This window comes from Bactrocera dorsalis, chromosome 2 (assembly GCF_023373825.1).
Source record: "Bactrocera dorsalis isolate Fly_Bdor chromosome 2, ASM2337382v1, whole genome shotgun sequence".
Lineage (NCBI taxonomy): Eukaryota > Metazoa > Arthropoda > Insecta > Diptera > Tephritidae > Bactrocera > Bactrocera dorsalis.
Window position 1 is genome coordinate 6,824,671 of NC_064304.1, and position 15,605 is coordinate 6,840,275.

Genomic DNA, 15,605 nt, shown 5'->3' on the forward strand with positions numbered 1-15,605 from the left:
TACCGTTTCATTAAGAAACAACGGTTTGGTGTAGTTTGTGGGTAAGCGTTAGGCACTCCCAACTTCCTTACCGCCTTGTACTTTAAAAACTGTAAATAATCAGGAAATTTAATTTTATATATCATCCGCTTTTAATTAACCGGAAGTTAGTTACTAAAAATTGTCTAAAGCTGAGAGTATTGCTTTGACTTATTGTTATAAATTAGCCGGAGGGGCTTCCAACTACATCAAAGCAGCAAGAGTGGCGAGTTTTAACCGGCAACCTTTGCTTAGACCGAATTTCGTGCACGGCTATATGTGTGTGTGTTTGTGCGTGTGAGTGTATGGAAAAACGCTTTTCTGCCAAATAACCGTACGCGGCAACAAGAGCACGAAGGGGAACAGCAGCAAAATACACTAAACGTTTGAGGGGCGGGTTGTAGGGGTGTGTGCGCAAAAATTGGTGACGTCTTCGTCAGCAAACTCTCGCGACGGTGCCAAAAGCGTACACCACAAAAAGGCAGCCACATAAGCGTGCTGATAATGAAAACGACGCCAGTCAAGTAAACACACACATACGAACATGTACATATATATGTATATACGGTGATATATTTGCATGTGTATATATATATATATATATGTTTCCGCTCAGAAACTGCTACATATCTACACATACATGCACACGAATTTATTATTCATTTACATACATACATATATACATACACACTGAGTTAAGCGACTGTTTATATTTAGTATACACATCATAGCTGCTTTGCTGCTTTTCATCTGCTTTGGCGCGTTCTGCTACAGTCAAGCATACATTTAGGCGCACCACCTACCGCAAGAGGAAATTGCGTGGCCGCGTCTGCACCGCGCGCGCCATTCAAACAACACAACACGCACTGAAGTCATCCACAAAGCAAAATGCGAGTGTGGCGCGCGGTGCGTGGGGCGGCAGCGGGCGTTAAGCTGCTGAGCAGATGATTGCCCGTCAATGCTGTGAATGAAGTCCACCAACCAAACAACACGAAGCTGCACGGCACAACAAGTGGGGTTGAACGAGCATTTACACACACACACACACACACACACAGACAAATATCTTTATGCTTGTTTGTGTGCGTGCATGTCGAGCAGCACGACCAGCCGGTTTGATGGGCGGACGCAGCAGGCGCACCGTTGTATCGCGAGCTTTCGTGAGCTTTTTCTGCTGCATTTGCAGACCTGACGCTTCGTCTGCTTTACAGCTGCTGCTTCGACTGTTTGGTATTCATTATGGCGTCGCTTCAGCAAATGCTGAACAGTTTCGTTCGGTTAGTGCAGCAGTTAAGTTCGTATAAGCGGCTAAAAACGGCACTACACACTTTACCGTCTTGTGAATTGAATAGTACACAGTATGAGCACAAATTAACTGCCAAAAAATATATTGTGCAAATTGTAGTGAATTTCCAGCCGTACGCCGTATTATTGTTGTAAACTTGAAGTACGAAAAGTGATTGAGGAGAATTTCAAACATTTATAGCATACTTTTCGGCGTGGAAGCATTTTGTGCATTAGCGAACATCAGCTGTGTTTGCGCAGAGTGGTTGAAAGAGCTTGGCTCCAGTGTACATATCGGCGGCAGCTAAATTTGGCAAGTGTCAAAATAACGTTTGGTGTAAATTCGGGCACAGTGTTGCCTACGCGCGAGTGTGAAGTGCGAAATTGCCCGTGGTGAAAAGCAATCAGTCTGAGCGCACAATTTACGAGCAGCGGACGCAAGGAAGCTAATAAAAACAGAATAGTAATTAAATTCAGTGATTTCAACGACGTCACCACAAACGATAACGGTAAAACGGGTAGAGAGTAAGGGCAACCGGGCAATTATAAGTGAAATAGTGAGTTTTTCTACGCACGCAGCAACAGCGGTGACAAACGCCGCAAGCGTATAAATCGGGTTTTCGATAAGTGTGCAATGGTCTTTGCTGCATGGGGCAATCCTTCGGGCCTGCTCATGTTCCTAGTATGCGCGCTGGTCGTGGTCTTCGTCACTAATGTGCCCAGCGCTGTGGCCAAAAGCGGAAACGCTGCTCCGGCAGCGTTCAACGGCAGGAATGACGTATTCACCAGCTCGTTCCTGGTGCGCTTTAGGCGCAGCGTCGACAATGACCTAGCAGGCGAAGTGGCAGCGCGTTACGGATTCGATAACATTGGACCAGTAAGTACCCAATAGAGCGCAGTAAGCCGAGATGCGAACATTATTTTCATATGAACAGTTTTGCTTGGCAAATTGATTAGGAAAAGCGAGTGCAAAGCAAGTTTCTGCTGTGCAAAAACTTGTGTTGCAACTTCTAAAGATAAAATGTGCATTCATGCGTTCAAATCAGTTGCCACATATGTATGTGTGTGTTATGTTTGTGTTTGGTGTAGCTGTAACTTGCCTTGTCCCTTGCCTGTGGGAAAAATCAATTCGGTTCCACACACTTGCAACATGACAACGTCACATTTAACCCTTGAAATGCCGGACAACACAACGACGACACAAGCGAATAGAAGCCAAAAAAGCAAATAAAAGAAAACAACAAGCAGAAAACAAATAAGTAACGAAAAAGCGTAGAAAAAAATGAATAAAGTTCAAAAGCGTCAAGCACTTCTCTTCCCCCTCAGTGCGTTTGAAGCGGAGACTACAAGAAACCATACTTACATAGTTATAAATATATAGATATAATGTGTGTGTGTATGTGCAAAACCACATTGCGGTAGATATATACCGTTATAAATATGTATGTATGTACCTCCATATTGTCTACTCGAAACTTTGCACTTTACCTTCATACGTGTGTGTGTGTGTCGTATATAGCACAGCTCTGTGGGGCAGGGGGGCACGTGTGTGCTGTTGGTTGGCGTATTTTTGTGATTTTCATCGCTTTCACAGCGTTGCTGAATTGGTTTTGCATTTAAATTGCCTTGTGCGTGTGCAATGAATTGCGGAGCACACTTTTCGGCAGTTATTCTTTTAATAAGACAACAACAAAAGCAAGCGCAGAGCTGAAAGAAAAATGTTTGCAAACTTTTAGCCTCCTCCAACGTGTTGTTTGTGTTTTTTTTGCCTAAGCCAAATTCTTTGCAATAAGCCACAAAGTCAGCTCTCTAGCCACATTGCTGAAACATTCGTCATTTTTATGCAGTTTCATTGAAGTCGAGATGAAATGAAAATTTCTCGAATATTATGAATATAAATGGAATTATTTGAAAATATCAAAAACCCACGCAAATCTGTCTGTTTGTGCAAAAAATTTTAATATTTATTATTTTTCAACAGAATTGAGGGTGAGTTAGAAATATGTATGTGTGGTATATGTTTGTGTTAGTAACGTAGGGAACATAGTATACGTAGTAGTCTAAACGCCTACACAGATTTTGCTGCAACAGCTTGTTTTGCGAAGAGGTTGTTAAAGTTTCTCCTAGTGAGAACTTGCTTTGAAATTTTATGTGATAAAAATGGAAAACAACGGTTATCTATTGCTCTAGCTTTCTTTTAAATAGACTTTTGTATAAATACATTTTTCAAATATATTCAATAAAAACTCATAAGAGGCACGGCAAAAATACAAATTCTCGTCGCCGACGGTCAATCGCTTTTGCACAAAACTTTTTGGATTTTTTTTTTTTGTCACAATTGAGTTTCGAACCGTATAATTTCTTTTTCATATAAAATAAGCCTGGGTTTCCCTTGTAAGTCGATAATTTTTACATTAAATGACTGAAAATTAGACCCAGATTGGTAGTTTTCTTGTTTACAAAGTGCAAAGGTGTATACGATACTTCTCAAGCTCGATTTTCGGGATCCAAGGTTTGTACGGAAAATAATCGGACTGAGTCGATATAAAAAAATTTATTGAACCAATCGTTACAATCCTTTAAAAACTTTAAAAATAGGCTCCTTCTGCGTTAAACATTGAAGCCGTCACGTAGGCATTCTTCGGAATAGCCTCTGTCGCCTTAAAGTGCTTGCTTTTCATCGGCTTTTTCAGACAAGGAAACAAAAAAACAGTCTTCTTTGTCTCGGGATCATACACAAAGATCCATGACCTGTAATAGCGTTATTTAAAAATTGGGGGTCACTTTCACAGATGTTCAAATTTTTGTGGCACACTTCCACTCGCCAAATTCTGGTCGTCAGTGAGCACTTTTTGGACCATCTTCGCTCACACCTTACGCGTGTTCAAGTGCTCCGTCACAATGTCATGAAGCACAAATTTTAATAAATTTTATAGCTGGGCAATTAAACGAATACTTAATCGACGGTCTGAGTTCAAAACTCTGCGCACACGAGTCACAGTGTTGGTATTTGTCGAAGTCGCAGGTCTCTCAGTACGGTGTTCATCGACGACCTCTTCCCGGTCCTCCAAAAACGCCTGGTGCCACCGAAACACACCACTTCTTTCTAAAAAAATATCTGGGTAAGCCTGCTTGATCATATCAAACGGCTCTGTTGCAGATTTACCGAGTTCCACACAGAATTTAATCGCGTACCTCTGTTCTAACGAACGCTGCATTTGCGGCTTGACCACTCACAGAAACACGTCGCGCGAAAATGTTTGTCCTGACTCTCCAGCTGCTCGGAGACAACTGACCAGCCGCTCGTTCGTTTGTTAAGAACGTCCTCTACCAAATCCAGTCGGTGCGCACACGAACCGAACTACAGTCGCGGCTGAAGAAAATCAGTCGTATTACTTTCCGTACAAACCCTGTATTCGTGAATCGCACCTATGTAAGGATGGTTTTCATTAAAAAAACTTCCATAGGAAAACTTGCCAATATTTGATTTCGCAACCACAATGATTCGAAATTAGGCTCATTTCTGAAAAAAAACGATAGCAATAGCGATAGCTTTCTTTTAACAGCTACTAAATAAGAAACGTCGAAGACCCCATAATGATCAGTGTGAAGATCTTTGTTAGTTTGGCCATGTTCGTCCAGTTTTAGCTATGTCCGTTCAGTTTTCGGAATATTGCGCTGAAATTTTGCACACATCCATTTTTCATTAAGATGTTGCTCATTTGTCGGAATTGATATCGGGTCACTATAGGATATAACTGTCATATAAACTGACCGATCGGTATCAAGCTTTTGCATGCAAAACATTTTTAATTGATAAGATATCCTCATGAAATTTAGTAGGCATTAATTTTCAAGGCAATGACACAATATTCGAACAAATATGTATATAGCTGTTTTTCAACCTATCAATCAAAATTAAATTCTTAAATGGAAACTTTGCTTTGGTGCACCTAAATATAAATAATATACTATAAATACAGTTCAAAAAACTACCTTTGTGGATTTTAAAATATACCACAAAGGTAATGTATAACAAAACTTTCATTGCTTGTTTTATATAAAATTCGACTTTTGTAAACTTGTGCCTCCCCATGAGAAAATGCGTTAACGATTTTAGTACGTTTGCTTTATGTAAATGGCGCTTAAAAATTGTAACCTCTAAACAAATTACGAGCGCATGCCAATTAACTGACAACGGGAGCCTATTACGACGTAGTAAAATGGCCATAATCAATCGTGGGTGCCGTTATGTGTTGGTGTTGAAAGGATATCATACCTATTCACATATATATAAATACCCACATAATGCTCTAACCTCACTTCTGTGCGCGTTTTTGTGAATTTCGCTTACCGAATGCTCGACGATTATCAATATGCAGTTATCCTAAGCTGCGCAGGATTATGACACAATGAATTGGTTATGATTGCTTTTGCATGTTTCTGACAAAGTGGAAACTTATCCATCACAACTTTGACAATGCCAGAATAACATTTGTTTACACCGAGTACATGGATACATATCTACATGTTCACATTCATATTCGTTTACGCGAATGTTTTTCGTTCATTGACATCGATTTTGCTGCTTCGAACACAATGTAAATATTCATTTGTATATGTATGCGTATATATATTTAGTTAATATTCATATAAATAATAAAGCGGTTGTTATAGTAGTTATAAGCTTTAACAAAACATATAAATGTAGTTCCAACATATGGCGGCAGTTTCGAGAATTCCTGCCGCTGTTGTTGATTTTTGGGTATACCAAACAACAAATTTTGTTATTGTTCTCTGGAAATCCTCTGAAAAACGTATCAAATGGACTCTGATATCAAACTCAGTTTGTTTTTGCTCTCATTAAACCGACGGAACTCTACATAAAATTGTAGATGTATTGTGAAAGGAAATGCTGTCTATTACTACTTTTCTTCGTTCAAAAGGCATAGTTCTGTTTCACTCTCGCTGGGATTATGATGATTAGAATATTTTTGGAGAGATTCGTGGAATCTTTAGCGAAATGAGTCTTGTACAGTTTATTAGACAGTTTTACAATGATGTTACAAGAAATAAAGAAACAACGTAATTAAGGTTTAGAGATAAACTTCAATCAATTGCGATTCTTAATTTGCTTTTCTACGAGATATAGTAAAGAAAAAATGGAGCTAACCGGTTTGGCGGTTTAGATATTTTTGAAAATATTTTTCAAAATTGTGATAATTATTGTAATTTTTTGAAAATGGGTATTTAGTCGATTTAGAACTACAGGTGTTTAGAAGTGCCGCTCGATGCCATGATCACAGAACATATTTTTGCACCGATAATCAGTGAGAATAGTCAGCCGACCTTGAAGTCTGTGTGAGTTGTGAAGAACTGGACAGATACTTATACGGAATAGGGATAACTTGGTCTTAATAATCATTCTGTTGTCTCACTTGAATATCACTTTAACCCATTTTAAAGCAAATATCATTGGCCATAACAACCGCGCCGTTAGTTCTGCTTTCACCGGGCTGGACAAAGCAGCGAAACTAATGGGTCTGGTAGTGAACGAGGGGAAGACTGCTATGAAGCAGTCGTGACAATCGCGACTTGGCTCCCACGTCAATGTTGACTAACAGTCATATACTTCAAACAGTCATAACTTCGAAGTCGCAGATAATTTCGTCTATCTTGGAACCAGCATTAACATCAACAACAAAGATTAAGAGAGGAGATTGTAATGCAAAAAAACGACGCAGAAATGCAGTTTTGAAATCTTTTCACGAACAGTTTTCATTTGCTTCGGCAATAATCGACGAAGAACGTTCAACTTTACTCCATAGTGCTAAATCTACTCGAACAAAATCGAGAACCTGTTTTGTTTTAAAATAAATGAAAAATGGAGAAAAACGTTCACTTCGTTTCGGCCGAAAAACAAATTAAAAATAAAGTTTATTTACCTACAAATACTTGATTTAGTGATCTGATCGGAACAATTTGTTCGGAAATTCGGAAATTGTTATCAAATTTCGGGAAGATATCATAAAAAATAAAAACGTTTAACATACAAAAACTTGATTCCTGCCACTCTGATTGCGGTATCTACAAAACAAGCCTTTTAAACACAACAACCGCCTCCTCAGGTGTTGAAAAACGTTGACCTCTTAGTTTATTTTTTAGGAACAGGAATAAAAAGAATTCATTTGGTGCAAAGTCAGGACTATATTTTCGTACCCATACGCGTAAATCCACGTTCAGCACCCTTCACGATCTCATTGACGTGTTTCGAAGCATCGCTATCGTTTTTTGTTAACATTTCTCTCGAGCAATCGAGACGAGCCTTTTTGATTGACAAATTTTTTACAGTAAAATTTTCATGCAGTATAGAATGCATGCTGATCCCATTAATGCCCATAGTTGTTTTAATTTTACGATAAGTCACATGACGCTCTTGCGATATCAGTTTGGTCACATCGTCAATAGTTTCCGAAAAAACAACCGATTTTGGACGACCTTCACGAAATTCGTCTTGTAGTGAACTATGATTGAATTCACCATACCATCGATAAACATTGGAACGTGATGGAGCTTCATCGTCAAAAATTGTATTGAGTTCATCTATGCGTTTTCGATGATGATGAATCCACGGCAAAAATTTAAAAAAATAATCGCGCGAAAATATTCACGATTTAATTCCATTTTTTGGTCGAGAAGAATATTTTAAGTTACTGTAAAAAACATAAATAGCACTCGTATAACAAAACAGAATTTGCATGCCTTCAAAAATGTCGAAATTTATGATAAAATTGTGGGTTGCCAGATTTCAAATCAAACTGACCATTTACATATATACATATATTGCTATAGAATCCCACGTTTTCTTCTGGGCGTTGCAAACTTCATAGTCACCTTACTACATCCAGTGCTGAGTATAAAAAGTAAAATATACGCCAGTGTGCGGAATGTCAATATCAATACAATCATAGTATTTGAGCATCCGATGGTGAATATTTACGATGCAGAAATTGCACTGCTTTATGTGCAGTGCTATGTTAGTTTTAATACATGCGAAACGTGCGCTGCGGCATAAAATTCTTGTTTATGCTCGTAAATAGGCCAATAAGATTTTTTTCAACTTTGAACTATGCATTTCTTGTTGTTTGACCGATTTTCATATACTTTTCCTACCTATTTTGCATCGACATCTTTTCAAACTGCACACCGCCTGTCCCGCTTACCAAACCAGTTAACGTTTTTGCCTTTCTAACGGTGTTTTCTGAAATGGAAAACTTAGCTGGCGCAACATTTCACTCAGCTGACAGAGCTGTTTGTTGTTTTTTGCATTACATTTACCGTTAATTAGATTCGTTGCTGCTCTTGTAAGACCGGATCGCCGGACGTTGGTTTCCGTTGCAGTTTTTTGTGCCGTCAGCGACCGTGTTCCTTCAACGCCGGTGTGCTGCGCTGCCAATCGATGCAGGTTCAACCGATGCATACATTTCATGTATAAACATGTTTGTCTTTCTGTGCGTGTGTGTGTGTTGGTTTTGACGTCGCCTCTTCGTCAGTTATCGTCATCAATGCAGAACTTAACGCACTCGCACCTACATACATACAAACACACATATTTGCTTGCGCCCTAATCAGCTCGGTAACTACGCAGCAGAAGCAATGACACAAATAGGTCAACCTTGGCTCTGTGGCCCAGCGAAGTCCCCGCAGTGCTTTCATTGTGCATTCGTGTTGATCACTAACCTCTTGCTGCCACCACCCCTTGCTGGCGTTAAGCAACATTTGTGTCAACATTTGTCTTTTAACAGAACTTTATTGCAATGTTTTTGTTTCAACAAGTACAACAACAACACTGCGGTAGTGTAATATGCGCGTAAGTACTGCCCAGCCTTTGCCGTAATCCCCGCTGTCGCTTTATAACTGCGCTGCACTGCGCCGGCATCCACCAACCAAAGTTTAATTTGCTTCTTCTGCTTTCGCACACAAACACACACACATATATATACATGTGTATATAAAAGTTCGTGTTTGTTTGCGCTGAGTTTCTTTTCTCTGCGACATTTCTTTGAGCTTTTTTCAGTTTTACTTTTAATTAAATGTGAAAATCTTCGTCCGCCATTGAATGCATGAAGAAAATATATCAGCTCACACACACTCACACATATAGTTTTATATAAAAAGGCATCCACAAAAGTCAAGTCAGTAATGGCAATGGGAATATGAGCTGAACCGTAGCGTCGACGTCGCTCGCCAAGAGTTGGCAGCCTCATCATCCGCATCCCACTGAACAGCATGAGTCCGTCTCTGCTTTCTTTGCGTTGTGCTGTCAGCTCTCGAGGAGTCCTACGCGGTTTCTGCGAATGGCAGCGCCAACAAAGGCAAGCCTCGCAAAGGCGAGCGTGAGGAGCTACATGAGCTCTAAAGAACCAGTCTTTGCAATAACAATAAAAGTATTTGTGTGGTCGCTTCTGTGATTAACTGTGATATTAACAATAAGCTGCGTCTCTTTTTTTTTGTTTTTGTAAAGTGTCCTGAATTTCCTTTCACCTATTTGCTGTAAAGACTTACTTGCTTTGTCGGTCGACCTCTCAATTGATTAAATTTCATTGTGCTGCATTTGTTTATCTACAAGTATGTCTACAAGTATATTGCAGATAACATTTTAAACCTTTTTATTAACCTCATTTATTTAATTTTTATGTTCGAGGCACGTGTTGTACAGGCCTTCTGTTAGTGTTGCTCCCTTCGCAGGTGTAACGGGTGTATTCATTTAACGAGAGAAATAAAGTCGGCCTCTTAGTTTGTCTATGTAACTTTTTACTTGAAGGAGAGAACAGATATCTTCTTGAACCTCGGTATAGATCTGTCGACTGTCGGAGATCAGATTTCTTCTTGAAAATCTGTCATCTGTCGTTCAAAATTATCTGTCAAAAATGTTCGAATCGGAGAAGGTAGCTGCAAATCCTTAACAGTGGTACTTTCCAAAACTATAAAGAGTAGTAAGACCGAGCTTACAGGCAAATTCATCAAAATTGGAACCAGCCGCAACACTGAAATCAGCACCAGTTTGAAATCTAACCTTGGGTCAGCAAACACGGACCAACTTAAAGTTAATGCAGTTCAGCACCCGCTGGTACTCTTTTCGTAGAAAGTCGATATGCAAAAGAAAGGCTGGATTACAGATGGTGTTATTCTGAAGGTTTCCACGATAAGATAAGATAAATAGATGAGGATAGCCCCAGTATATCGATAAATTCCAATATACTACTAAGTGCTAGTGATCCTTATTTGGAAACTTGGATTCAAGGGCCTTAATCCTGCGTCTGCAGACTTCTATGCAGTCAATTAGCAGGTGTTCTGTGGTTTCAGGCTCCCGGTCGCCGAACCGGCACAAGAAGCTAGGCCCATGTTATATAGTATAAGTGCTTCTTGAGCCTACAGTGACCAAAGTAGAATGCGACAAGTAGCCTGAGTTTGTCCTTAGGAAGATTGATTACATATTTAAACCCGCTGAAGTTGTAACCCCCCATTAGAAACTTGGCATGGGGCATGCCTTGAAGTAGTTGCCAATACCCTGTCTCTGCCTGCACCTGTCTTGCGGTCCCACCGCGTTGAAGGCTGTAGGTTAATATAGCGACATTTGGCAAAGGCTTCTGATTGACATATGCTCGGAAAACTTCCCATAGGTACTGAGAGTCTGTTGCGTGGTTCTGCGACTTTCCTTCGACGTTTTCAAGCCGTCCATGTACAATGGCATATTGCACTACTTATAATCATTCCGTTGAATTTTTGAGTGGCGTATCGTGCGACTTCTTCAGTCTACTACTGGAGAAAATAATTCGAGCTGCGGAGCCAAATAGAGAAGGTAAAATCTTCTATAAGACAACTTGATAACCGCGCCGTTAGTTCTGATTTCTTCAGACTGGATAAGGAAGCGACGCAAATGGGTCTGGTAGTGAACGAGACGAAATATCTCCTTTCATCAAACAAATAGTCGTTGCACTCGCGACTCCCACGTCACTGTTGACAGTCATAACTTCGAAGTCGTAAATGATTTCGTCTATATTGGAATCAGCATTAACACCAACAGCAACGTCAGCATCGAAATTCAACGTAGAATAACTCTTGCCAACAGGTGCTATTTTGGACTGTGTAGGCAATTGAGAAGTAAAGTCCTCTTAGGACGAACAAAAACAAAACTATTCAAATCACTCATGATCCCCGTCCTGCAATATGGCACAGAGGCATGGACGGTGACAACATCTAATGCATCGGCGTTACGAGTTTACGAGAGAAAGGTTGTGCGGAAAATTTATGGTCCTTTACGCATTGGAAACGGTGAATACCGTAGTCGATAGAACGATGAGCTGTACGAGATAAGGCATCATACCAAGGTTTAAAAAAGATTTGTCTTCGCCCTTTATTCCAATACCAAGTTACTTATTTTATTAATATTTGAAGAGTACATAAACTGATGTAACTAAAGTATATGAAAAAATATTTCTATAAATATACTCGTACATACCTGTATATATTTGTCTATCGACAATAGGTAATAAAATCAAGAGAAACATTTCGATGATTTTTATATTCGCATCCTTATCTGAATACCAATATATGTATGTATGGTATAAACATATAGAAATCTAAAAATATACATACATATGTATGTGCTTGATTAGCTGAGAGTTAAGTTGATAGCATCAAATATTATCGAATATATCAGCCCACTGCCACAAAATTGACTGATTGGTAACGTCATTAGGTGTTCACTTTGGCATGGGGCGCAAACAAATCGAGGCCATAAATGCTTTTGAAAACGATCAGCGGAAGTACATAAATATAGTATAGTCGCATAAAATTTGGGCGTTCAAACGGTGAGAACAATCATTTGGTTCTGCAGCTAGACAGCCAGTCAATAAAAATGGTGCTTAAATCGAAAGCGACATATTTCTAGGAATGAGTAATAACAAAATTATTCATAACAATTGGAAAAACCGTTATGTTTAAGAAATCTATTCTGCATATGTACATTTATTACTGTGTCTCTAGTGGAGCGTAGTGTCTCAACATGATTATTCCTGATTGCTATCCAGGCTTCGGCGCAGCACACTAGTTTTGTAGCCGTATTTATGTAGACTAATTTAAGAATCTCCATCATCAACGGTACTCGTTAAAAGCAATCATCGTCTATAATAACATTTCTCTACCTAGCAAATGTGTTTATGAGTTATGTGTTTCGCGTTATTATTGTTATTGCTTTTATTTGTTTGTGTGAAAAAATTATTGGCAATTTGATGGCATCATTTGGGAAATACCAATAAAATCGAAAATTTTATCGCAACGCGTCGTAATTTCCATAGACATGTGGGCTAAATGCAAATACGAAGTAATAAATATTACTAGTGTATCTAGTTAGTACTAGTGTCGAAGAGCTAGAGAATCTATAAAAGGTGTATCGGTAGTGGAGGCTCTAATGAACTGAAACCTGTTAAAGTTTCCAATATGTACGTAATTTGTAGCAATCTTTATTTTTGCCTTTGTATTCTTGAAGTTGATGTTCCATGTGATTCGAATTGGAGAAATTGAACTTCATAAGCGACTTTTATGAAAATTGATTAGTATAGTAAAACAGACCATTTCCTGATTTGTTCTTCCTTCAACCTCTGATGTTTGATGGTGCACATTGAAAGGAAGGATGTCGGTTGTTATCAGTTGTATTTTGACATAAAATGCAATCTTTTCACATTAAAAAATCAATGAATTCGATTAACTAAAGAAGTTTATTATTAATAGAATAATAAATGATCAATTTCCTATACAATTTTAAAGCAAATTAGTTTTTTTTTTTAACTTGTTGACTGGTTCATAAAATTTAAAAACTGAATACGAATACATCGGTGGCGTAGGTTTTTTGCTATTATTGAGTCATAGAGTCTCGTAAATATTTCAAAACAATTTCGACCCAGGTATCGAGTAGATTTTTAGAAGAGTGTTTTATAGGAGAGCGTCCTTTGTACGTAACACTTTTATTTTTGGGTGTCATATTTTCGATTCGCTTCAAAATTTTTCCATAAATTCTAATTCTACCAAATTTGTTTTAGAGTTCGTCTGAAGGTAAGATTTTGTTTTGTGAATTTCTTTGGAGCTAACTTGTATGGCATTTTCGAAAGGGGCTATGGAACACTGTATTATTTTAGGTAAGATAGTTTTGATTACCTCTACAATTCTTCTTTAAAATAATTTTCTAACCAAATAAATATCTTATTTTCCAGGCTTTGTGATATTTGATTTAGAGACACTAAAACTTAGGTTAGGTTAATCTGGTAGGTCGATAAGCCACGTATAGACCAAGTTTGGCCCCTTGCGATACCAGATGGAGTTCTGTTACGGGTCCAAGAGGAGTAGTTATTCTTTAGAATGCCTGCGCTTGACACGAATTTCAAAGGACTCTGCGGCCTCAATATGAGATATCTCCAGTGTATTATACCATGGGGACCCCTGATGCTTACAAGGTAGTCTTGCCAAAGCGAGACAAGTGCACAAGAGATGCTCCATGCAGTCTTCTCGATCTGTCAGCCCTATTCATATGCACTTGCATATAAGTGTATACGCGAACTAGTTCCTGACTTTTTGAGATGTCGATCGGAAATGATGCAAACGACTTTTTCTCGCCAAGACTCAACTACTCATTTGTGCCAAATCGCTGATATATGACCACTAGCTGTCCTACAAACGTATCAAAAAGTCGTTTATATCAAATATCTTTGATAGGAACAACTAGTAAAACTTTTATGTTGGATATAAGCCGTTGGTCGGTTTCGTTTTTAGATTTAGTTATACGTAAATCGCCGTAACGGAAAATAAATTATGATTGGGATAGTAAAAAAAAAAAAATTCAAAGTATAGACCATTGCTTTTTACACATTTTGACCACCTTTCTGGAATTTTGTGGATACCATGTCTTTCGTCTATCTGTCTATCGATGAAAACAGTTGGTAATCGGAAGGGGCTAAGTCTGGTGAATATGGCGGGTGGGGTAGCAGCTTCCAGCAAAGTACTTTGTTTGTATCCTGAACCGATTTTGCTTTGTGTGCTGATGCATTGTCGCGAAAAAAATTACATTGGCGTGTCTTCTGGGATTAGTATTAACAGTTTTACCAGGTTTTAGAAGAAGGTCTGATTACACCAAACCAACAAAATTACCTTCATACTGATTCGATTTGTTTTTGCAGTGATGGTTCCTTAAGGGAGGGGTTTGCGCTTCAAAGTAAAAAAAAAAATTCTTTGCAAATTTTTTTCTTAAATATGGATTGAGTAATTCATTCTGATCTTTTTTACATTATTGAGCACACTTTTGACAATACACGATAATTTTTTAATGCAGATATATTCAAGCAAAAGTCCTTCAAAAAAATCTATTTTTATGGCAAGTGACAATTTGATGCAAAACTGATTTTTTTCCTGTCTTTGAGGCAAAATTTCATAAGTGTTTCTTCGGTTTTCCATTTCTTTTTCATTCAGTTCATGTGAATGCCATTTTCCACACTTTTGTATCTTTCTAATAGCTTTAAAACAGTCTGAAATTGTTTGTTGTGCTTTTGACTCAAAGTATAAGTAATACGTTCTTCATTTCTCACATCTAAATCATTTTCTTTGAAATGTTGATATCATCTTTTGCGTGTTGCTTCGAATATAGCATGATCACATTGACAAGCGTTCGATGTGACTCTGCAGCACTTTTCACTGGAAACAAAAAATTAATGCTTTCCGCAACTCATCGCTTTTCGGTACAAAATTCAGCCGATGTTAATTTTTTTGTTTTTTCCCGTCATTTAATAATATATAAACACGTATATACTAAGTTTATATATTTCATTGCAGCATACCTGGAAATATTAATAGGTGAGCATAATGACGGCTTGATGAATCGACACAAAATATTCGAAATCATTGTTTTTCAGATAGATATAAATACACACCTACATCGTAGATATATTATGAATGATAATAAATTTGTACTTAAGTGCTGCCATTTTGCCTAATGCATTGCTGATTAAACCTGCAAAGTTGCACGTATGTGTGTTTACAGATATTCGTGTATGTGTGTTTGTGCACTCATAGAGTTATGTAAATCAAATTTTTCATACCAAAATAAGTATTGAAGATATGCAATATTTACAATCAATGTCAGCCCACGCTGACGTGTACACGACATTGATTTCCTTATCACTATAAGTGCGTGTGCGATAACTGTTTGTCAACCGCTCCCGCCACTCAAACGTCTCTATGAAGATAGCGAGCTT

The 15,605-nt window shown here is 38.3% G+C and overlaps 1 protein-coding gene across 1 annotated transcript in view; it reads left to right on the top strand.

The window, feature by feature from the left end:
• Positions 1 to 1,268: 1,268 nt before the first annotated feature.
• LOC105227005 (neuroendocrine convertase 2) overlaps positions 1,269 to 15,605 on the top strand; it is a 66,198-nt gene continuing 51,861 nt past the window's right edge. The window contains exon 1 of the mRNA XM_011206150.4: positions 1,269 to 2,179. Within this exon, the coding sequence (XP_011204452.1) occupies positions 1,937 to 2,179 (243 nt within the window). The 5' untranslated portion in view covers positions 1,269 to 1,936. The remainder of the gene's footprint in view (positions 2,180 to 15,605) is intronic.